Source organism: Barbus barbus (assembly GCF_936440315.1).
Source record: "Barbus barbus genome assembly, chromosome: 1".
Lineage (NCBI taxonomy): Eukaryota > Metazoa > Chordata > Actinopteri > Cypriniformes > Cyprinidae > Barbus > Barbus barbus.
The window spans coordinates 31825210-31850845 of record NC_136729.1 but is presented as its reverse complement, the minus strand read 5'-3'; the positions used below and the strand labels follow the sequence as shown (position 1 = coordinate 31850845).

The 25636-nt window shown below is 37.5% G+C and overlaps 1 protein-coding gene across 2 annotated transcripts; it reads left to right on the top strand.

The window, feature by feature from the left end:
* The first annotated feature begins 1472 nt into the window (after positions 1-1472).
* On the top strand, positions 1473-23535 carry LOC306886507 (zinc finger protein 280C-like). 2 transcript variants are annotated; one of them, XM_079443662.1, is made up of 18 exons: positions 1473-1554; positions 2113-2269; positions 2355-2581; positions 2824-2926; positions 6486-6716; positions 7065-7112; positions 7211-7296; positions 9046-9272; positions 12859-13016; positions 14149-14249; positions 14325-14471; positions 16890-17024; positions 17138-17349; positions 17603-17743; positions 17823-17885; positions 17987-18105; positions 18197-18224; positions 22449-23535. In XM_079443662.1, exons 2-18 carry the CDS (start codon positions 2113-2115, stop codon positions 22882-22884), a joined length of 2619 nt encoding a protein of 872 aa, XP_079299788.1. In that variant the 5' UTR covers positions 1473-1554; the 3' UTR covers positions 22885-23535. The 2 variants fall into 2 exon arrangements, with proteins under 2 accessions (XP_079299788.1, XP_079299787.1); XM_079443661.1 differs by having other exon boundaries at positions 7065-7127.
* Positions 23536-25636: the final 2101 nt, after the last annotated feature.

The following is a 25636-nucleotide window of genomic DNA, read 5'->3' as shown; positions in this document are numbered from 1 at the left end:
TGGAACATCAAGAATAGGCTACAGTGCAACTGCATGAAAATAATAGTGCAAAATATAGTATATGCATATAGAATTATATGATATGATGAACTATGAATAATAATAAAAAGTAAAAACTATAATGTTTGAAATAATCTGATATTATTATTGCTGTTGTTGCTATTGTTAATTTTTGACTAATGAGATTTATCAAATATATTCTTTGAAATATTACAACTGTAATGACTGAATCCTTGAATCCTATTTGTATTAAAACATGTTTTCCTTCATTACTATTTTACTATATCTTAATGTCAAAACTCTGTAACAGTGATTATGTGGGCTCTACCAATCCTTTAACAGAATTCAGAAGACCAGTATCATCCCCAAACTTTAGCGCAAATTAAATTTGCAAAGAGGAAGAAAGCAATAAATAAGCTGCATATAGGAATAGTTGTTTAGTCTGTTTTAAAAGGACCCATAACCATTTAATACTATTGTTTACATATGTCTCTCTGGGTTGTCAATAATGAAGGGTGCTTAACTGTACTACCCTATAGAAAGTTTGCCATAAAATTAACACTTAACATATTCCACAGTACTCTACAACTAACTACAGTGCATATTAATAATGAGTTGATCTTGATAATTAATTATGATAGGATGCTGTATATAAAAATTACAATACGCTTACATAACCTTTATATTCACTGATATCTAAAATAGTGATATTCAGTACAAGAACAGGGGGAACGTGTATATCATTATGTTCATTCAAACATTAACCAGTTCAAGACACCACAAAACAATTGCCTGTACTACAGAACAAAGGGCTGCACAGTTTAACATCACTAACCCAAAACAGCTTACAGATGTACAACATATGCCATCCAAAACAAAAAAAACTCTTAAAACTCCCTTCCCTCCAAACTTTCTGAATGAAAGAACGAGATGTCTCATCTGTTGGTGATGATGACACTCATTATTTATAAAGGGCCTGCATTCCTGACCTATCACAATACTCATAGTGCCACCTGTTGGTCAAAATAAACAGAAGCCAGACAAAACTGCCTAAATTGCTGCTTGTCAAATTGAACTCCTAACAGAAGTGAATTAAATATTATTACTATGCTTCAGTTTATCACCATTGAATTATTACTCATAATTTTCTGATGTTATTCTAGTGTTATTTGTTGTTTTACGTTAACATCCATTAGTTTACTTCAAATGTTTGCAAATATGATGCAATTTTACTATAAAGTACCACGATGTAAGTCTTAAACTCAACTACATGCTCTGTAATTTATACTGCGTTTGTCTTTGTTTTGATGTAGTTTTTAATGTCTGACTCAAAATGTATTATGAATGCTTTATGTTCTGTATTTTAATGTTGTCCTAAACTGGGACTGTTTAAAGTGTTAAAACAGAACAAAAGTCTTGGTTCTGTGAGAGACGTGAGGTTCTTGGTCTCAACAATAGCCCTCTGATTTCCCATGAGCCTCCGCGCTTCAAGCCGCTGTGAGCGTGTCTGAACCAACACTGATGTTGTTTGTAAATAATCCGAGATTTTAAAAGGTAAAACCGAGTTTCGCTTTTTTAATCCGAAATATTTGCTTGTGTGTTATCATAACAAAGCCAGTAAAGGTTTTCTGTGTGATTTGCCGTTTCTCTCTGCAGCCGCTTGCTATTTTTCTTGCTTTTTAGCATGTTAGCATTCAGACAGAGCCGACCTTGCCTGCTAGTGGATTTAGGAATAATGTGCTAGATCTATGTCGACGTGTGAATGCTACTGATTTCTTAGCATTTACGCACTTCGTTCATGACTGCAAGTATTAGCTAGGAGTAAATGGTCGGAATCTGAGTTAGCATATTAGCCGGTCTGTGCCCGCAGTAACAGTCACAGGTTTTGCATCACAATAGTTGGGTTTTTAATCTGAACATTAATAGGTCTGGATATATCTTTTCCTGTTGGATGCAAAGATAATTTCTCAATTATCTCTCAAGTTTAAGATAGTTTTTATCGAGGTGTAATTGTGCTGGTATGTCTAAACCCAGATTATGATGTAATTTGTGGCTTGTTGGTATAATTTCAGTAACCACAGTATTGCACTGATATCTTTGGCTTTCTTTTAGATGTCTGAGCTGTTTATGGAGTGTGAAGAGGAGGAGTTGGAGCCGTGGCAGAAGACAGTTCCAGAAATCAATCTGATAGATCTCGATGACGATGATGATGAACCAATATTTGTCGGTGAAATCTGTAGCTCCAAGCCTTCGGCCAACACAAGACAAGGTATGACTCTCTTTTAGGCACGCTGACACTTCTCTTCTGATCTTGTACTTAAGATTGTTTGCTCATTGTTTCTTGTGATGTTTAGGTGCTGTTAACCAACAGAACCAGCGAAATGTCCCGGTTCAAAAACCTTCAACGTTGGCATCATCACAAAAGACTCCGCAAGCTCCGCCGAACCCCGCTAGGGTGGCTACAGGTCCTACTATCATGGTCAGAGGTGCTGCTCCATCAGGAGGAAATCCTATCCTCATCCCTATCAACGCAACTTTAGGACCTCAAACAGCTCCTCAACCCATCATTATTAACAATCAGGTAACTTCACTTTTCTTTGACTTTCTCAGGTTAAAGCTGAGCTTAACAGATGCTAAGAACTATGATAGAGTCACTTTCTGCTAATAGTAGCCAAAGGCTTCTTCCCAATAGGGTTGCATTTTACATTAATCATAACAAACATGCATGAATTCAATTTAGATTTATTAATGTGTGTGTTCATACGCTGAATTTAATGAGGGTATTGAATCTTTATTTTTTTTATTTTATTATAATTTCACCAGGGTTACATTGTGGCATCACCACAGAACCTCAACAGCAGCACCTCGTTCATCAGCTCTTTTGGTTCACAGTATCCACCAGGAACCACTCTCACGGTTGTGCCAGGTATAAGTGTCTGTGTAGATTTTTTTGTTTTTGCTACTCTACCATTCAAATGTTTATGGTTGGTAAGATTTTTAAACGTTTTTGAAATACATTTATTTGAATCAGAATTAGCTTTATTGCCAGGTATGTTTGCACATACGAGGAATTTGTTTTAGAGACAGTAGCTCCACAGTACGACAGAATGACAGCGACAGGACAGGACACAGATAATAATAATAATTAAAAAAATAAAATAATAATAATAATGTACAAATATACAAAATGGACAATATGCAAAATAGCACAAACAGAATACACAAAATAGACAATTCAGTACAGGTATATTAAGTGCAAATTTGAAATTTAATAAGTGTGTTAAATTAAAATAAAAAGTATGATAGTGTTGTATGTTTATTGTTTAAATGTTCATGAGATGGATTGCCTGAGAGAAGAAACTGTTCCTGTGTCTGGTCGTTCTGGTGCTCAGAGCTCTGTAGCGTCGACCAGACGGTAACAGTCCAAAGAGAGAGTGTGCTGGATGTGAGGGGTCTAGAGTGATTTTACCAGCCCTTTTGCTCACTCTGGATAAGTACAGTTCTTGGAGAGTGGGGAGGGTTGTACCAATGATTCGCTCAGCAGTCCGGACTACTCTCCGTAGTCTTCTGAGGTCAGATTTGGTTGCTGAGCAGAAACATACAGTTATTGAAGTGCAGAGGATGGATTCAATGGTGGTGGAGTAGAACTGTTTCAGCAGCTCATGTGGTTTGTTGAACTTCCTCAGCTGGCGAAGGAAGTACAACCTCTGCTGGGCTTTTTTCACAATGGAGTCAATGTGAATGTCCGACTTCAGGTCCTGAGAAATTGTGGTGCCCAGGAATCTGAATGACTCCAGTATTGTTACAGTGCTGTTCATGATGGTGAGTGGGGGGAGTGCAGGGGGGTTTCTCCTGAAGTCCACGATCATCTCCACAGTTTTGAGTGTGTTGAGCTCCAGGTTTTTAAGACCGCACCAGACAGCCAGCTCCTTAACCTCCTGTCTGTAAGCAGACTCGTCACCATCCTGGATGAGGCCGATCAGTGGGTTGTCGTCTGCAAACTTCAGGAGCTTGACAGAGGGGTCTTTAGATGTGCAGTCATTGGTGTACAGAGAGAAGAGCAGTGGGGAGTGAATGCAGCTCTGAGGAGCTCCAGTGCTGATCGTACGGGTGCTGGATGTGTATTTTCCCAGCCTCACTAGCTGCTGCCTGTCTGTCAGGAAGCTGGTGATCCACTGACAGATGGAGGTGGGGACAGAAAGCTGAGTTAGTTTGGGCAGGAGGAGGTCTGGAATGATAGTGTTAAAGGCCGAGCTGAAGTCCACAAACAGGATCCTCACATAAGCCCCTGGTCTTTCCAGGTTTTGCAGTATGTAATGCAGTCCCATATTGACTGCATCATCCACAGACCTGTTTGCTCTGTAGGCAAAGTGCAGGGGGTCCAGTAAGGGTCCAGTGATGTCCTTCAGACATAGACCAGTTTTTCAAATGACTTCATGACCACAGATGTTAGAGCCACAGGTCTGTAGTCATTAAGTCCTGTTGTCTTGGGTTTCTTTGGGACGGGGATGATGGTGGAGCGTTTGAAGCATGAGGGGACTTCACACAGCTCCAGTGATATGTTGAAGATCTGTGTGAAGATGGGGGTCAGCTGGTCAGCACAGGATTGCAGACAGGCTGGTGTCACACCATCTGGGCCTGGTGCCTTCCTTTTCTTATTCTTTTTGAAGACCTGGCGCACGTCATCTTCTCTTATCTGCAGTTCAGGTGTGGGGGAGAGGGGGGTTGCAGGAGGTGTGAATGGTGTTTAAAACCTGCAGTAGAACTCATTCAGATCGTCTGCCAGTTGTTGATTCTCCACAGTGCTGGGGGATGGTGTCTTGTAATTGGTGATGTCTTTCAGACCTTTCTACACTGAAGCCGTGTCACTGGAAGAGAATTGGATCCTTAGCTTATCGGAATAATTCCTCTTTGCCACTCTGATCTCCCATTCCTGCAAGCATCTTCTTTGGCCTGATGGAGCTGTCTGAGTTTAGCAGTGAACCATGGTTTGTCGTTGTTATAATTTAGATGAGTCCTGGTAGGAATGCATATATCCTCACAGAAACTGATATAAGATGTTACAGTCTCTGTGAGCTTGTCCAGATTGTTTCCAGCAGCTTCAAAAACACTCCAATCAGTAAGGTCGAGACAGGCTTGTAAAACCCGCTCTGTTTCATTAGTCCATCTCTTTACAGTCCGTAATACAGGTTTAACTGACGTGATATGCGTCCTTTATTGTTGTGTAACAGTGATCCAGTATATTACTGTCTCTGGTGGGACATGTAACATGCTGTCTGTATTTTGGCAGTTCACGGGAGAGATTTGCTTTATTAAAGTCCCCTAGAATGATTAAAACGGAGTCCGGGTGTTGTTGTTCTGTGGCTGTGATCTGATCAGTGAGTTTCTGTAAAGCTGAGCTCACTTGCTCTTGCGGTGAAATGTAGAAACTCATGTGAATGAACGAGCAGAACTCCCGCGTCGAGTAGAAAGGTTTACAGTTTATGAAAAGCGTTTCTAGATCTGAACAGCACATCTTCTTTAACATGGCTACATCTGTACACCACCTTTCATTAATGTAGAAGCAATTTCCCTGTTGATTCCGCGTCTCGATCTGCTCTGATCAGCTGAAAGCTCGGCAGATGAAGTGCGCTGTCCGGGATGGCGTCATTCAGCCAGGGTTCCGTGAAACACAGGGCAGCAGAGTTTGAAAAGTCCTTGTTTAACCGGGAAAGCAGAAGGAGTTTGTCCGTTTTGTTGGGTAGAGAGCGGAGATTAGCCAGATGGATGCATTCGAAATCCACGCTATCTGAGCTTCACGAGCGTGCCGGCTCGCTTCCCCTGTCTGCGCGTCCTGAAACGTCTAAAAAGCACTGCAGCTCTGCCGACTATATATGTTCAGCAAAACATACAAATAATCGAAAACCGGTTGGTGATTTTGTGGTGTGTTCTGCCGAATGTTCAGCAAAAAAAACAAAAACACTAAAACAACTGGAGAGCCAAGCGCAATGGCTGCCATGCGCGGCGCTATCTTGAGAAACATTAAAAAATTCAATCAAAACAGTGAAATTATTGCCTTTTAAAATAACTTTTTTATTGTAATATATTTTAAAATGTAATTTATTTTTGTGATGGCAAAGCTGAATTTTCAGCAGACATTTCTCCAGTCTTCAGTGTCACATGTTCTTGCAGAAATAATTCTAATAGTCTGATTTGCTGCTCAAGAAACATTTTTTATTGCTATCATCATTGTTGAAAACAGTGCTATTTAATATTTTGTGGAAATCGTGGTACTTTTTTTTATGATTTTGATTGTAACTAAAACGAATATTATTTATCTGAAGTAATTTTTTTTTGTAAAATTACATATTTTTACATTCCCTTTTTTGGTTTGTTTGTGTCCTTGTTAAATAAGGAATAATTTCTTTAAAAGTATATGAGTGGTAGTGCATGCTAATTAGTGAGTATGTGTGTCCTTCATTACTTTGTGTTTGTTTCTCAAGCAGCAGGTCAGCAGATATTGCCCCAAGTCGCTGTCACACCAAAGGCAGGGGTCATTCATAGGCCTCAAGTGCAGCATATCCAGGACAATGTGGTGACCTTGTCCAATGTACAAGCCCCAGCTAACCTTTCTTCTCAGTCCCGCACTACTTTAGGATCTCAAAACACAACAGGCGTCATCCCAGCAACACTAGCTAAACAAAAAAATGTATCCCTGCAAACTATGAACAGCAAAGGTAAGCCCGTGTGTGGATGGATAAGCTATATCAGTGTATCCACTACTTTTACCAGTAGATCTGTTTTCTAGTTTAGTGTTATTTACTGAAGTGAAAGGATTATAAACAAGGTTTGAAATTACAACCATAATTTTTGGAATTGCAATTAGACACAACGGCAACAAAATTGGATTTATTTGTTGTCTATGTACTAAGCTACAATAAAAAAAAAAAAAAAATTGAAAAAATACACCAAAATCCCAAGGGCCCTCACTTTTCTGAAAGATGTGAAGCGTTTGTGAACTTTTTAAAAAGTTTTTTTCTTTGAAGATGAAGATTTGATGGGATGTTTCTTTTTATGACCCACAGATAATGGCACAATGATAAATGACACAAACAACAGTGGGTCCAAAGGAGGTAAGCTTGACATGGGTAGGTTTTTGGCCAGTGTGTTGCAGAATTTCCAGAAGCAACAATCTCTGTTCATCTTTTAATCTTTTTTCCTTCTTTGACAGCTGGAGAATATGATTTCCCCTTCAAAAAGAAATGTCCAAGGTGTCAGAATGTGTTTGGCTTTCAGCCTTTAAAAAATCATATGAAGGTTGGTATGTTTTACTTTATCGTTTTTGTTTCTTGTGTTAGCAAAAGCTTTATCGAATTCAGTCAGGCAGCGTGACATCTCAGTATTTAAAAAAAAAAAAAAAACGTTATTACATCTGTAGTGTGTCGTCTTCATCGGCCTGCAGACAGTTTTATGTACTGCCAAAAGGTTTTTGCCCCCTTCCTGTTTTTTTTTTTCATTTAAATTTTTTGCATATTTGTCACGTTTAAAAGAAGTAAATACAAATGCAGTTTTTAAATGATGATTTCATTTATTAAGGGGAAAAAAGCTTTCCAAACCTACCTGGACCTATGTGAAAAATTAATTGCCCCCTCCTGTTAAATCATTAAAGAACTGTGATAAACTGTCATAAAAGAACCCTAAACAACATATAAAGAACTTCAGGCCTCACTTACCTCAATTAAGGTCAGTGTTCATGATTCAACAATAAGAAAGAGACTGGGCAAAAATGGCATCCATGGGAGAGTTCCAAGGCAAAAGCCACTGCTGACCAAAAATAACACAAAGGCTCGTCTCACATTTGCCAAAAAATATCTTGATTATCCCCAAGACTTTTGGGCAAATATTCTGTGGACTGATGAGACAAAAGTTGAACTTTTTGGAAGGTGTGTGTCCCGTTACATCTGGCATAAAACTTCAAGCTCAAGCGCACTTGGGTTATGCAGAAGGACAATGATCCCAAACACACCAGCAAGTCCACCTCCTGAATGGCTCAAGAAAAACTAAATTAAGGTTTTGGAGTGGCCAAGTCAAAGTCCAGACTTAAATCCGATTGAGATGCTGTGGCATGACCTTAAACAGTCCTTTCATGCTTGAAAACCCTCCCCTGTGGCTGAATTAAAACAATTCTGCAAAGAAGAGTGGGCCAAAAGTCCTCCACAGCGATGTGAAAAACTCATTGCCAGTTATCGCAAACGCTTGATTGCAGTTGTTGTTGCTGCAAAGGGTGGCACAACCAGTTATTAGATTTAGGGGGCAATTACTTTTTCACGTAGTGCCAGGCAGGTTAGGGCAGCTTTTTTCCCTTAATAAATGAAATCATCATTTCAAAACTGCATTTTGTATTTACTCGAGTTATCTTTGTGTAATATTAAAATTTGATTGATCTGAATCTTTTAAGTGACGTGCAAAAAATTAAACAGGAAGGGGGCAAAAACCTTTTCACGACACTGTAGTTATGAGCTGTGTGGGAAGCCAAACACTCCAACTGAACCAAGTAAATGGCAGTGTGCTATTTGTTTTACTATGTGTATCTGTCATTTTTGTAGCTCTCGGAATAATTAATTGCATAAATGAGATGTCATCTTGTGCAGTGTTTTAAATGATGACATTTTCTTAAAGGGATAATTTACCCAAAAATGAAAATTCTATCAATTATTCAGCCTGGTTTTTTTTCTAAACTCATAAAACTTGCATAAATCTTTGGACCATAAATAATCCATGTCTTCTAATGAGTGATCACTTTATGATGAACAGATTTAATTTAGGCATTTATTAACACACAAACATTGACAATGTACATACATAGAGCACATCAACTATGGTAAACAGAATATCTAGGTTAGTTTGTTTGAGCCTCCGATGATTGACTGATTAACTAGAAAATTAAAAATGGCACTTCATTTTAAAAAATGCTGCCACCTCCTGATGTAGAGACAGATATACTTTATTGATTCCTCAGCTGAAAAGCAGCATTGAGATGTTATGACACTTTTCTCTTTTTTTCAGCTGTGCTGCCCTGAGTTATTAGACTCTGTGTTCCCCTCAACATCGAAGCCTGACAAACAAGCCAGTGCACCGAAAGTCTATGAGTCTGACAAAGGCAAACTCATCATGCTGGTTTCAGACTTCTACTACGGGAAATGTGAAGGGGATCCATCTCTGATTCCCAAATTCAAGTCCAACACCACCTTCAAGTGCAACAGCTGTTTAAAAATGCTCAAGAACAATATCAGGTATTTGTTTGAGTGTTAATTATGCAAAAACCTATCAGGTTACACATTTTGTGAAGTACCATCTTTAATCAGCCAGGTGCAGAGGTGGTTGAAGCTCTATAGACCTTAGTCAGGGTAGCTGCAATTTAGTTTGTCACGAATGAACTATTCAAACCGTCCCAGTCATTTAAGTCTGCTTTTTTTGTGTAATTGTTTTGGTCTGTGAGGGAGCAACATCACACATGTGATTTAGACGGAACATTGCTCATGAGAGCCATTAACTACAGGAGCCCAGAGATGGAGAGAGCGATAGTTGGAGAAAGAGAGAGACCCCATCACTGGATTCCCCCTCAGATGGATGACATTATCAGACCCCCATTCCCTCTAGGGGCCCCAGATGAATAATGGAGGGTAGTTTGGCTGCTATAAGAACTGTTCCTGTGATTAAATAACTTTACTCAGCCACGGCATGAGAAAAGCCTCAGTAAGCTCCTTTTAATGGGGAGGCGCGTTTGCAGCGCACCCCAAGTTCTGGTGGCGGGGGTCACAGTTCAGCTGCATAAAAATCCCTATTAGGGAAGCTGAGGTTGCAGAACGTGCTGACTGAAAAATTGTCCGCTCAACGTCAGGGCACCAATGGCAGGTGAGGCAGAGAGGATAGAGGCAGCCTGCGCATCACATCATTAAACAAAGAAGCAGCGCAGTATAATTGCCGGTATTATAATGGCTATTATGCACAGTTAGAACATGAACTTTAAGTAGAATATTTGCTAATTAATCTCTTGAAAACCCTTGAGAGCTCAAACACTTCTTGAGTACACAAGCACAGGCCTCGTACTGTTCAAAGGTGACTTTTAATGGTGTGTGTTTGTAATTTGGCTAATTATATTTAACTGCGCATGAGTTTTATTTTGTATTCCCAAAGGACGCTGAACATTAGCTACTTTAACTTTGGCATTTTCCCTTCCCTTCAGACGTGTTTGATGAATTACGGTTTATGATGAGTTGATAGTTCATGTACTGCTCATTTGTAACTTGAAAATCCAGTGTAATCTATAGACATCTATATGACCCGGATCAAAAATAGGATGTGAACTTCGGTTGCAACATCTGAAACTGTGTGATTCTCAAAGGATGTTGTGTGTCTATTTTTAGGTGCCTTTTGAAAAGCAAAAGGAAACTCCACTCCTGAGAGAGCAGACACTTTGTAGTGGTTTACATGTTTGAATGTTATACATCTGTTTGACATTCACTTCCTCGCACATCATAGGCTTTCCTGTTTAGTTGTCACACCTTTGTCAACGGCGGTCCCGCTTGTGTCAGACTGAGTTCTCCCAAGACGGCGGCTGTTTGTGGAGCAGGACATTTACCTTAAAGAGTATCATTAATGTTGAATGTTGCAGGTGTACCCAATGCCTTCTGACTTTCACCACAAGCTGACTTTTTGGTTGTGGGTGTCACACCTACTGACTTTTTATACAGAAATCTCTGCACGCACAAACAGAATAGATAAGATGTGACAGACTTAATGTAGGGGTGTGCGATATGACGATTTTTGATCGTGGACGATAAAAATGTCTCCACGATCTGCTTTTTAAGAAATATCGTAGTATCGCGCTACGGCGCACATTGTCAAATACAGTTCTGGCGCCGCCGTCTCTATATACTGTACAACACGACATACAGCAGTAGAGTTACTCAGACAGGACACTGCACTTATTCGCGATCGCAAAAGTACATTAACGTTATTTGCATACAAGCCTTGCTGGTTAAATGTTTAATTCGCGCGCTGGTCTGACCTGCGCTTGTTCTGAGCGCATACACCTGAAGCACGCGCACTAAAACGCCTGTCTAACAGCGCCTGATTACTCAACTAAGTTATATTTTGCGCTAATACTGTCAAAACACACAAGGTTTACATACAGACTGAGTTGGTTATCTCTAAAATGAAAGTAAATAGTTAAGAGAGAAACGGATGCGTGCCTGTTAGATGCTTGCAGCTCTTAAAGGGACAGGACACTAAACGTGCTGCCGACTGTCATTAAAGGGATAGTTCACCCTAAAATTTAATTTCTGTCATTATTTACTCAGTGGAAAACCAAACAGTTGCTGGTCCACATTGACTTTGATAGTAGGAAAGAAACATCCTATGGAAGTCACTGAGGACCACTGTTTGGTTTTCCACCTTCTTCAAAATAGCATTTATAAATGTTCAGCACAAGAAAGAAACTCATTCCGGTTTAAAACAACTTTTGAGTAAATGATGGTATAAAAATACAACATTATGACAGAATTGACAGACAGATGACAGAATATTAATTTGTGGGGGAACTATTCATTTAATGTTAACAAAACAACAAAACGCAAAATAGAAAAATCACTCACTATTCTTGACTGAAAAACTTTAATACAGTTGCTTTAGGAATCAGTCTATCTAGTGTTTTATTTTTATATTTGTTCATTCAATTTCATTGAATGCTCTGCTAAATACACCTATTGTACCTGGAAATAAAGCACTGTTTGTTTTATTTGTATATTATGTGTATTTGTAATGTGCATCTTTGTTCTTATTTTTTAATAAGAAAAATAAAATAATGACAAAGATTTTTTATCTTCGCCCACTTTGGCCTAAATATCTGCCATGCATCTTTGTCTTTCTAGTTTGGCTGTAATGCTCAGACAACTTGTAAAACCAAAATAGTAAAACTAACAAAGAATCGTGATAAAAATCGTGAATCGTGATATTTCTATAAAAAATCGTGATATGATATTTTTCCCATATCGCCCACCCCTAACTTAATGACTCTGACACTTCTTTCAAATCATCTGTCACAAGAAACTTGCCAAAATAGGTGCATGAGTGCTGCACGAACATAAACATTGTGTGGATGTTCATTGGGTTTAATTTAATTGAGTTTCTTTAGTCTGTGAATGTTTGTGATTGTTTATCAATCCTTTCAAGGCTTTGCTGAAGCTTCAGAGAGAACATAATTTATTTATTTTATTGGTTATTTAAGGAAAGATCCCTTACACAATCACCAACCATCTATAACAAGCAGCGTTTGTGGTATGTGGCTTTGCATTTGTAAATTAAAATAAAATTTGGGGTCTAGAGTCTGCCCCTCTGTGAGTGATAATTTTGAATGTCAGGGTCAATAACTTAGCAAGGAGTTGGTCGCTGGGGCTAATGCCCACCTGGTGAGAGATGTGGCTCTCTTATCCTGCAACAACTTTGTAAACTGAAAATTAGTTTGGCCCTGTCCCAAATGGCACCCTAAACCCTTGCGGTCTTCCACTAAGTCTGCACTTTTATGACGTAATGCCGCTTTGAATGTCGGGTAGAAGTCTGCTGTGAAGCTCGCCCCAGTGCAGGCTCGGCAGAAGTGCGGATGAAAGGATGCATGGCGGCCGCAAAGGGGCCAAAATTACGACACCCTACGGTCTTGTAGACTTAGCGAACACGTGCATGTGGTGGCCATTGTAAGACCGCAAGTGCACATGCAGTGTTTCATTCGGGACAGGGCCCTAGTGAGAATGCCACCCGTATTCGTTTGTAATGCCATTCTTTGCTCCTCCTCATCCCTTTGTTCTTTTTCCTCTCACTCAGGTTCATGAACCACATGAAACATCACCTCGAGTTGGAGAAGCAGAACAGCGAGAGCTGGGAGAGTCACACTACATGTCAACATTGTTACCGACAGTATTCAACTCCTTTTCAACTGCAGTGTCACATAGAGAGCGCCCACAGTCCCTTCGAGTCCACCAGTAAGTCACAACATTTCAGTCACAGAGTCTTTTCTAGTGCTTTCAAACGATTAATCGCATCCAAAATAGAAGTTTTTGTTTACATAATGTGTGTGTATACTGTGTATATTTATTATGGATATATAAATACACACACATACAGTATATATTTTGATAACATTTCTATTTATTTCCAAGTATATATTTATATTCATATATTTGATGAGATATATAAATATTTTAAAATGTATTTTTCTTATGTATACATGTACGTGTGTGTAATTATATATACATAATAAATATACACTCTACACACACATTATGTAAACACACATTTATTTTGGATGCGATTAATCGTTTGACAGCACTAGTCTTTTCGTTTTTAAATGGGTGGTTCTTGGCCAGAATAAAGGCTTGTTCATACCAAGAACAACAACTGTAATGATAACTATGTTAGTGTCCACTCCAACGTTCTGTTTGTTATAAGTGCGTGTTGCAGGTTTGTCGTCTTCCGCTTTGAATTATCAAGCTTTTTACATTCAGGCGGATTCTGATTGGCTGTCAGTGTTTTTATTGTTCATCAGATGAAAAAATTGGTTCCGAAGGTAATTCCAACAATATCATTCCTGTGTCATCATTATAATTGTAATGTGGCTGTTCTCACAGTATTAGAGCGATAATTAAAGCCTAAATTAAAAAAAAAGTCACATGAGTGTGGAACAGTGATAGAGACCAGTGATAGTCCAAAATCTCTACTCGTTGACAAATTTCTAACGGTTAACTACCCCTACACCCCTACACAGGTCATTTAGCTAAAACATGTGCTACAGAATGACATTGTGGTTGAATGAGATTGATATAATACATAAAGCATCAATTTCACATGAAATTTAATATTTTACACAAACAACGCTAAAAAAAAAAAAAAAGGAAGAGACTTTTGCTGAATATTTTTTTATTCTGACCAAAATCACATGGACACCCATCACATCATAAATGCTTTTCAAAATAATGTAGGAAGTTTCCTTCAGGATTGGAGGTTATGTAAAAATAGTCTGTGATTTTGTAATTGAAATGAGAATATTTCAGCAGAGGGGAATAAGTTGATGGGTTAGAGATATTATAAGTGTATTGTTATCTTTTCTTTCCCCAGCCATCTGTAAAATATGTGAATTGGCTTTTGAGACGGAGCAAGTGCTTCTGGAGCACATGAGGGACAATCACAAACCTGGAGAGATGCCCTATGCCTGTCAGGTAAAACTTGATCGTTGCTTTATATAATTTGTATTTCAAATACTTGGTTCTCACTTTGTTTTTATTCTCTTAAAGGTTTGCAACTACAGGTCCTCCTCCTTTTCTGATGTGGATAACCATTTCCGCACAGTTCATGAAAACACTAAAGACCTGCTTTGTCCCTTTTGCCTGAAAGTCCTTCGCAGTGGCCATATGTACATGCAACACTACATGAGACATCAAGTGAGTGTATTACCTCGTGTGTGTTTCCATTTGGAAATGGATTTATTGCCTACTTCTTGCTTACTAATTTAATTTGACATGTTCTTGGATAAGACATCATCTGTCTCTTTCTGTGGATTTGGAGCTTGAGACTTCACTGATCTGAAGTCAGCACAATGTGCAACTCATTTGTGTGCTGCCCCATTGGCTCTCACTCTAAGGTTGGATTGATTTGGTTGTCTGCCGAACACCTTGGTGCAATATATAACAGGCTGACAGTGGCGGCTTACTCTATTCACCTTCCCTGGTTACTCCTTACGGGCTTTTCCCTGGCAACAGCAAACCAGATTAACCACGAGTCATATTGGCCAAGAGCAAGATTTGTAACAAAAACAATAATGCACGCGGTGGTGAAATAAAAAAATAAAGTGTAAAAAATTTTTTTTGTAAAAATAAAATAAAATATATATATACAGTGCTGCTTGAAAGTTTGTGAGCCCTTTAGAATTTTCTATATTTCTGCATAAATATGACCCGAAAATCTGAATCATCAGATTTTCATGTAACTCCTGAAGGTAGACCAAGAGAACCCAATCAAACAAGTGAGAGAAAAATATTTTCTTTGTCATTTATTTATTGAGAAAAATTATCCAGTGCTACATATCTGTGCGTTGCAAAAGTATGTGAATCTCACTGGATTATTTTTCTCAATAAATAAATGACAAAGAAAATATTTTTCTCACATGTTTGATTGGGTTCTTTTTTGGCGCTTTTCCACTGCATGGGACGGCACGGTACGGTTCAGTACGTCTCACTTTTGGGGGGTTTTCCACTGGGTACAGTACCTGGTAATTTTTTATTAGTACCACCTCGGCCGAGGTTCCAAGCAAACTGTACTGTTACCAAAACGTGACGTGTAAACTCTGCTGATCACTGATTGGCTGGAGAAAATCGTCACTGCCTGCGTCATTGAACTTGCGGCACGAGACACAACAGACCCACTAGATTTAAATCGGCACAGACAGCGAATGATCGAGCGCAACTGTTTTGAATGAGCGCACCTTTCTTTTAACAACCAAAAAATGGCTGTTTCGTTGTCTGTTGAGGAAGTACAGACATTCCTACAGACGTTTATAGCCGAGTATATGTGTGTGTGTGTGTGTATATATATATATATATATATATATATATATATATATATATATATATATATATATATATATATATATATGTATGCTTGTAGTTAGATTATTCTTGTTTTCTTTTTTATTTGAAAGAATAGTTTTTCCCTAAACATACTGAACTGTACCGAAACCATGACTCTAAAACCGTATATATATATATATATATATATATATATATATATATATATATATAGGTTCGGTTTGTATCACGGTTTTAGAGTCATGGTTTCGGTACAGTTCAGTATGTTTAGGGAAAAACTATTCTTTCAAATAAAAAAGAAAACAAGAATAATCTAACTACAAGCAACAGCACAAATAAATACAATAGAGTAAAGGTACAAATAAAATAAACAGTGATTTTCAGGGGTTTTTCTTTTTTCTTAGGTAGGTCTAGCATTAGTTTTTAGGTACAGAAATTTAATAAAGTAATCGAATGTAAAACAGCATTGCAGTTTTGACTGTATAAATAAAAGATTAATCTTTATTAAAGTTACAAAAGCGATTCAATCAAGAGCAGTGTGTGATTTCTTTGTTGTTGCTGTTTGATTAATATTAAGAAAGTGCTGTCACTTTAAGAGAATGCACTGACACTGTGCGTTCAGCCGGCTATATCTACTATAGGATACTTACCAAGACGGACATTTTGACAATTTTTTTGTGAATTTGTCCATTCAAACACAATACTTCTGAGAGAGCTTAATATTTGCACTCGTTCTGAGGTGCGGGTTTAGGCACAAGTCTTCTCGCTGCGCGCGCGAGCTTGCATCCTCTGGCTCTTAAATGTTCTGGCAAAAGCTTACATGAGTTTAGTTTAAACACTGATATCAACCCGGGTGATGACGGAATAAATGCTCATATTCCAGCATACTGCATTCGCATTGAACAAGAGTGAATGGTTTGTCCACTTTATTTATTTTTTTTTCTTCTTCGCTGTTGTTGTAATGCATAGGAAAGCCAGAATGCCCATCCATCAACAGAAGCATACATTAGCCAAACCTTGTTTTTTTTAAGTGCACAAACCATATTGCAGGTGCCTTGTCAGATTTAAGTTCACTGCCGAACCGTGTGTGGAGAACCGTGCGGTTAGATTTTTTTTACGCGAACCGTTCCACCCCTAATACATATACATATAAGTAACACTACATTTTTTTGTAATTGTTAATAAACATCAAAATTAAATGCACAAATTTAATTGTTGTATGTAACTTGTCACTTAACTTTGTATGTTATGCATTTATTTTGCTCTGTTTTCTAGAAAAAAGGGATTCAAAGATGTGGAAAGTGCCGACTAAATTTCCTCACCTATAAGGAAAAAGTGGAACACAAGACACACTTCCATCGAACCTATAGGAAGCCTAGAAAACTTGAAGGATTGCCTCCAGGAACCAAGGTCGGCTTGAACACAAATCTGTATAGGAGCCATGTAATCTAAAGTGTATAATAAACAACATTAAATAATAGAAAATATAATAACAAATGATTAGCATTATTTAATCTTTTTAGGTGACGATTCGGGCCTCAATTTCTGGTGCACCGATGGGTTGTGAAACTTCAAGCAAAGCCTACATCATACCCACAAGTCCTGAAACGACCAAACAACCTGTTAGAATAGCAGCAAACACAACCAAACCAAACGTAAATGGAGGAAAGGCAAAGACCACAAACCAATTCAGCTGGAACCGAAGCAACCAAAACAATGAGCTTAAAAGTTTGAGGTGAGGATTCTTAAATATACTCCAGTTTTGATGCAGACGCTTAGTGCATGTGTACAACTGAACGCACAAGTGCTCATCAGCACAGGAATCTGTAGTTGTTGTCGTTGTTCAATGTCTTCCGGTTTTTTTTTGCGTGCCTAGCGTACTCGTAACATCCAAGTATACTTTAGGATTCAGCTGTTGCATTGTGTTGTATTAGAAGTTAAGAGTCACAGCCTATTGTTTTATATTAACAAGTATTTATTTTTCACAGGCTTCCAAGTGGAGGAAATAGGTGTGTTGAGTGTCTCTCAGAGGTTATGGACCCTTATGTTCATTATCCTTTATTGCTGAGATGCAATATATGCAAGTTCAGATCGAGTTGCCAGAAAGCCTTCAGACAGCATATGGTCAGGTAAGGGGAAAACTTGGATGAATGAGCAATTCCAAATGAATTTAATCAGATCTATAGATAGTGTTCTGTTCATTTGCAGGTTTCACAGCAATTCTTCTAAAGTACGGTTTGGGAAGGTGAGGAAGCCTCCACGTGGTTTGCGGTAAGTTTGGATCTAGGATGTGATGCTTAACTGTGATAGAGGAGTTTGTTTGTGTGATACTTGCAGAAAATGAAAGTTTTTATTTGTTTTTTTTGTTAAAGGAGTGTAACGCTGGTGTGTCTCAAGTGTGACTTTCTGGCAGACGCCTCTGGCACTGACCAGATGACCGATCATTTGCTCAACAGGCCGAACCACTCCTGCCAGGTCATCATGGACCCAGGTATGATGCCCAACCAACTAATTGCAAAAATATTTTTTTCTTTGTGATGTCAGATTTTCTTACTTGCATATAATTTTTTATTTCTTTTAAGTTACTAATGGAGGATCAGAAATGAACAGGTATGACATTTTTTATTTTATTTTAGCTATTTATCAGTTTTCAGTTGTTTATTGCATGCAGTTAAGTTGTATAAAAGGTTAGGGTTTTCTTGCTATTTAAAAATCCCATTGTTGTTAATTGTGAAAGCTTGTGTCTGTTTTAAAAAGTCGGTGGTGTTGCTCTCTACTTTCTGGTATGCTCTCATTGTTAAACGCATTATGTATTGGTGTACAATGACACCATATGCTTATTTGTATTTTTGTTAAATGTAGAGGTTAGAGCTGTCAAGAGAAGAGAGTAAAAATAGACTGGGAAGTGTACCTTGCCTGATTGAGACAAATTACCTTTGTATTCACGCCCCTGTTTTATCAAAAGACTCTCTGACCCATGAATTGTTTGGAAATATCGGTTATTATAAAAAATGATCCGTTTTTTTCATTAGTCTAATTGGGATGCCTATTAAGTGGTATTCGGGAGACCTTGCTTAAATTAAAACAGGAGTTTCTGCATTAATTAAGGCTGAAGAACATTCTTATTAATGTGGACCACAAAGAAAAGCTCACGAGTTGCTTTGAAACGCAAGTGGGAGAATATTTGTATTGTTTGTTCTGTTTCTTTCTTATTGAAAAAAACAAAGAATCAATTCAAAACAGAGGAATCACTACATACTTGGACATCTTCAGAGTCTTAGGGCTTACAGCTCATGAAAATCAAAATCCAGTATCTGAATATATATTAGAATATTTACATTTGAGTTTCATTAAATGACCATCCCTACAGTATAAATTCAGGGTATCTCTTGTTCTTTGAAACCACAATAATGGGGAAGACTGCTGACTTTACAGTGGTCCAGAAGACAATCATTGACACCCTCCACAAAGAGGGTAAGTCACAGAGGGTCATTACTGAAAGCTGTGGCTGTTTACAGAGTGCTGTATCAAAGCATATTAAATGCAAAGTTGACTGGAAGGAAGAAATTGGGTAGGAAAAGGTGCACAAGCAACAGGGATGACCGCAAGAATACTGTCAAGCAAAGCTGATTCAAACACTTGGGAGAGCTTCACAAGGAGTGGACTGAAGCTGGAGTCAGTGCATCAAGAGTCACCACGCTCCGACATCTTCAGGAAAAGGGATACCAAGCCACTTCTGAAACAGAAACAACATCAGAAGCGTCTTACCTGGGCTAAGGAGAAAAAGAACTGGACTGTTGCTCAGTGATCCAAAGTCCTCTCTTCAGTTAAATTTAAATTTTGCATTTCATTTGGAAATCAATGTCTGGAGGAAGACTGGAGAGGCACAGAATCCAAGCTGCTTGAAGTCCAGTTTGAAGTTTCCAAGGACAGTGATGATTTGGGGTGCCGTGACGTCTGCTGGTGTTGGTCCATTGTGTTTTATCAAGTCCAGAGTCAATGCAGCCGTCTACCAGGAGATTTTGGAGCACTTTATGCTGATGACAAGCTTTATGGTGATTAGGGCTGCCACTAACGACTATTTTTATTTAGATTAATCTATGGACTAATTTATCGATTAATCTAAACGATTAATTTCCCACAAAAAAATCAACAATTTTACTTAAGAATATTTTATTAAACCAAATGAAATCCAAATTTCTATGAAATCCTTTAAAGCAAAAGTAAAGCACAACATAGTTCAAGAAGCAAGTGTCCCATCTCAGTCCAAATCACTGAAATCAAAGTTCAGTATTATAGTGTAAGAATGACAACAAATCCATGTGTTCTAGTCTAATAATAATAACATTAGAATCAAAAAAACACTTTTTAAAGGAGTATTTACCAGAAATATTATTTACCAGAATTTATTTAGGTGAAAAATGTAAATGTGCAGAATTTCATTAAAAAAAAAAAAAAACACTTTTTTAAAAAATATAAAATCAATTAATTGGAGATGCTTTTGATTTATTAAAATTTAATGGAACAATTAAAATGGAATCCAGAAAATAATGGAAAATAGAATTTGGTACAGATAAAACTGTAAAACTCAATTAATTAGACAGGCTTTTTGATTTAATAAAATTTAATTTAACCATTAAAACGGAGTACAGAATAATGAAAATGGAAAAAAACTGAATTTGGAAATAAAACGGATTTCATAGGGCCCTATAATTGTAATAATTTTTTTGTGGTAATAAAAATAGATGTAAGTGAACAATAGCTTTTAAAATTACTTAAAATACACATATAATAGTATTGATGCAATAATAATTAGTTCAAATAAAGTATCAAAAGCAAGAAATCATATGGTTTTATTGAACAAAACTGTTAAAATACATAATGTATTCTAAACAATAGAGCTAATGTAGATTACGCGTTACAACAAAGGCCTGCAGGGGCGCCGACGGCCTGATGATTGTTTTTACATATTACTGTTTAATATTGACCAATCACAATTTAATTCAAACGTACACTTAATCTTTAATATTTGGCCATTTCTTTAGGACAGAGAGGCTACAGCCACTGTAATTAAATGAATATGTGGACATCAAACCGTGTAAACTCAGAGTGAGGGTTTGAGCTTTTATTTTGAAATTGCGATGTATTCTCCTGTGTTTGTGTGAATTTATAAATGATTTACTTTACAAATCTGATGAAATGGCGCACGTTGCGTTCCCAGATGAAGGTTATAATAAACACAAACTCGCAACAACATGCAGAGATGAGTTTGAGTCGCTCCACATGTAAATGATAACAGTTTCTGTGAGACGCACGTGCTTAACTACACGCATGGAAATAATTAAAGCACATATACTGTTAGAACTGCATTGCATATAATTATTTAATTAAATCATAGCGTTTGTGAATTCACAATTATGCTTAATTAAGATTATTTAAAATGGGTTTAATATATAGTGCTATTGGAAAATAGTCTAATAATGTGTTTTAAGGATACTCGTCCGTGAAATGCGCCACTTTCCGGTATTTGGCCGGTTAAGTTAGTCGACCAGAGGAAAATGAAGTAGACGATTTTTAAAAATCGGCGAATCGCGACAGCCCTGTATTGACGAGGCTCACACACAGAGTACAACTGTCAGAATGCATTTATTCTCTCTTATCACACATACCATCAATACAAGCCCCAATGGAGATGTTGATTTGCTTTTCCAGCAGGACTTTAGCACCTGCACACAGTGCCAAAACCACTTCCAAGTGCTTTGCTGACCATGATATTACTGTGCTTGATTGGCCAGCCAACATGCCTGACCTGAACCCCATATGGGATCTATGGGATATTTTCAAGAGCAAGATGAGAAATAGTTGATCCAACAATACAGACTAGCTGAAGACTCAATAGTGCCTCAGCAGAGCCACAGGCTGATCGGTTCCATGCCACACCTCACTGATGCTGGAGTTTGTGCTAAAGGAGCCCCGACCAAGTATTGAGTGCAGAAATGAACATAGCCTACTTTAAAGATCTCGAACGTTTCTGCTTTGCAAATACTTTTTTTGATTGATCTTAGGAAATATTATAATATTGAGATACTGGATTTTGACTTTCATGAGCTGTAAACTCTAATCAAAATTAAAACAAAAAAAACTTTTGAAATGTCTTACTTTACATGCAATGAATCTAAAATGTATATGAAAGTTTCCATTTTTTTCACGATATTCGATAATTACGATAATTTTTTTTTTATGTACCTGTATGTTGGTCAGTTGAGTGCCAATTTAATGAAATTAAGATTTTCCCCTCAAAAACAAGAAATTTATATTTTTCCTTGGACCATTTCCTATCACCATAATACCATAAACACACTCTGTAATGCAGAGAAAGGAAATAGCAAACGTGTGCATTATGATAGTAGTAGTGTTGTAATGTCTTTAATGCAGGGATTTCAATGAGCAAAAATTAAAGTGTATTTTTCTCACTGCAATGACAATGACAGCACTGAGATTTAATATTGAGAAGAATAGGAATAAAAAAAAAACTGATAAAACATCCAAACACATTACAGTAATGAAAATGTCGTAATTGTTATAAAGCTATACAATTTTGCAAATGATCATAAAACATAATTTTTTGTATTCATACAAAATATTTTTTCTGACTTTTAAGGTGAAATATGACCTTTTTGTAGCAGTTTTATTACCCTTTTTATTGTAACTAAAATCTGAAACTGAAACTTTTGTATTAGTCAGGTGATTTTACATCTTATAATCTTAAAGGAGCATTGCTTGTCAGTCTATTCATGTTTCTTTGCTTTTTCTCTTGTTGTTACACCTCATAAGCTCATCCAGTTCAATGGAGACCCACGCTAACTCCAAACAACTCCTCATTAAACCTGATACTGAGGCTAGAGATGAAACAGAACCCATTCAGATCAGTGATGTACAAGCTATACCAAACAAGGAAAACATAACGGAGGATGGGTCAGAGGTTCTTGGATCTGAAAAATGTGACCCAGACGAGGTGAAGGATGACACAGTGGAGGCTGCAACCAATGATGTGTCAGTAGAGGAATCACCCGAGAGCCTTCCCTCTCACTCACCCGTCAGCCCCCTTTCTGCCCTCACAGATAAAGGTGGTGTAACTCCCTCAGATTTTCTTTGTAAAACTGATGGAATAGAGTCTATGAACACTGACTCGCAACTGGAACCTCTCACTCCATCCAAGGTCCTTGAGGATGACGCCACAGAGAACTCCCAAGTGGAGATGGATGGTTAAATGCAATCCGGTACAAACAGAACCGAGGATCTCTTAAAGCATCGCAAGACTCTAGAAGCAGCAGAGTTTCCTAACGACTTTTTCTCCCTCCTTTTAAAAAAAAAAATAAACAAGCATTAATAGGAGCTCTTTTTCTGACTCCAAAATGAAATGAAAGCATACTGTGCTAAAACATGACTTTGAAATCTTATACTATGCGAGTACATTATTTCTGTACTTATGTAAGGTTTGTAATGAAGCACCCTCTAGATTGAAATTGTGTTGCAAAGGCAGCAATGTGAATGTTCTTCGATTCTTACGATTGTTTTGAATTCCGTCTGTCCACATTTGTGGTGTCTGTTTGCTTTGTGATCTACAGTAGAGGCCAGAGACATAACAGTATCCAACTTGGAGCTTTTTCCCACATCTGCCTTTTCAAGTGGTGGTTTTCATAGGATAAAGAACAAGTTCAGCAGTTTCTCAGTATACTGTATTTAGGAATGATAAAATGCGTCCTGATTCATTTTTTTTTTTTTAGATCGTTTAATGTATTGTTAAATGTACTTTATCTGTATAGGACCCTGCATTGGGAATCATTTCTCATATTCAGACTGAAATCATTGTAGAAATCCCATTAATTTGTCTTAATCAGTAATAAACTTTTATATCATATTCATTTGAGATCTGTTATTTATGGCGATTCACTAAAAAAAATCTCAGCCTTGGTCCAATTTTGTGTTTTGTCTTTAGGGCTTGATTTGGTAAAGAGCACCCTCTTGTGGTATCATTTTGTTTAGTTCAATAAACAATAGTGTTGGGAAGACTCGTTTTATGCCAGTAGGTTTTCAAAGAACATGTTAACAAAAAGATTCAGTGATTCTAACAAACACATTGACAGTGAATGACTGGAGTATAAAATGTCTCTAAAAGTATTTGAACACTTAAAGAAATAGTTCAACCAAAAGTGTTTTTTTCTTCTTCTGTGGAACACAAGCCCATATAATGAAAGTTAATTAGGGTTCAATTTTGTTTAATATCGTTCAGTTTTGCTGTTCAATTATTATTTTTAAGTGCTCTGCAGTAGAAAAAATTTAAACGGTTTTAGAACGACACAAGAGTGAGTAAATGACCCTTTTTTCCACAACTACAAAGTTTTTAATATACATTCATGCATATCAAGCCAAGTAGTGCAGTATTTATATATAAAGAAAGATCTCACGCTCACTTAAAGTAATAAATAAAAATTTAATTACTAAAAAAAAAAAGAAACGGGACTAACCACAAGCTTTTGCTAGCCCTTGTAGTTCTAGATTTGTCAGAATGAACTGAGATGCACTTCGTAGTTAAAGGCAATGTTTATTTTCTGAATAAACTGGAAAAGAAGTAAAAACGCAAGATAGAAGGTACTTACAGAAGATTCTGTGCTTCATGGGCACAGCCTGTGCTCCCTTGAGCGAAGAGATAGACGTGCTCTAGGAAAGGACTGTGTAGGACTGGGGCTTCTGTTACCTCAGATGGTTAGGAAAACCAGAGGACATGGTTGACATGCTCATATTGACGCTGGATTTGATAGTTAAAGACCGAAAAAGTAAACAATACTACCTTTGTGAAATCTATATTAAAACTCTGTGAAAGAAATTGAAAGAAAAGAGACAAGTAAACATAAAAGCCTGGAAGCTGGTTATCTTTTATGAGTTTTCTCAAATTAAGATTTATTTTTTGCAAAGTGGCAGTTCATCATAAGAGGCAAAAAGGGCTGAGATCTTCCTTAAAAATGTATTCCACTCATTACTAAGCTGAACAATCAGAATAGATATTCAACTGACACAATATTGTTTGCATCTCTCCAAAATGGTGCCAGTATGGGCATAATGGAGACGAAATGAAATTTGTCTCTATCTGCATATGCAACCATTCACTGTCAGAGATAACCATAAGCCAATCAGCTTTCAGTATCACTTCACTGTGTCATCAGATCTATGGGCTGGTCAATGAAAAGATCTTAAAACAAAAGAGCGAATGAATGACAGGTCCTATGTATCCAAATTATCATCTCGCAGAGGTAAGATCATCTGTACAGGGCCTTCCATTTATGAATAAATGTCAAAGTCTGTATTTGGCACTGCAAGATTTGTTCCACTGATTTACTTTACATGTGACATAAGTGTTATATTGATGAAGAGATTAATACTCCAGCATTAAGTATCAAGAATAGGATATCATCTGAGTGCCAATTTATCTCATTGTAACAGAACATCTAAACACACACACTGGCCCCACATTACCCATCTTAAACAAAGTATTCTTGGATTAACAAAAAATACAGATCATCAAACATACTCACGATCAGGGCCATAGCTAGGGTATGTGGGCCCCCTCTACTGAAATCACATTCTAGGCAGGGGTGGCCCTTTGTTAAATTGCCCCCAGGGGTCACTACAGTTGTCACCACCTTTACAATTGTCACCACTAGCCAACTTGCTACAAAATGCATGATGCATCTGCGCTCAAATGTATAGCATCTGGCATTCATAATAGCTACTGTTAACAAAGAACCACATGGTGCTCAAAAAACTCATGAGTTTGTGAATGATGGGAAACCTGTTTTGTTCATTATAAACTGGACATGCAGCCTAATTCAAATACAAGGAGTGACTAAGCATTTTTAATTTTTTATCCATTTACATCTCTGTTTTACCTTTATACTGATGTTTATGACAAACAAGTGCTTTTTATCCGTTTATATTTGCAGCTGATACATAAAAGGGAGCAT

Excerpts from the sequence above, each read along its gene's own strand:
- LOC306886507 (XM_079443661.1), top strand. The coding sequence starts at position 2,113 with ATGTCTGAGCTGTTTATGGAGTGTGAAGAGGAGGAGTTGGAGCCGTGG. Across the intron at positions 14,250-14,324 it reads AGATGCCCTATGCCTGTCAG|GTTTGCAACTACAGGTCCTC; the intron begins GTAAAACTTGAT and ends ATTCTCTTAAAG. Across the intron at positions 18,106-18,196 it reads CCAGGTCATCATGGACCCAG|TTACTAATGGAGGATCAGAA; the intron begins GTATGATGCCCA and ends ATTTCTTTTAAG.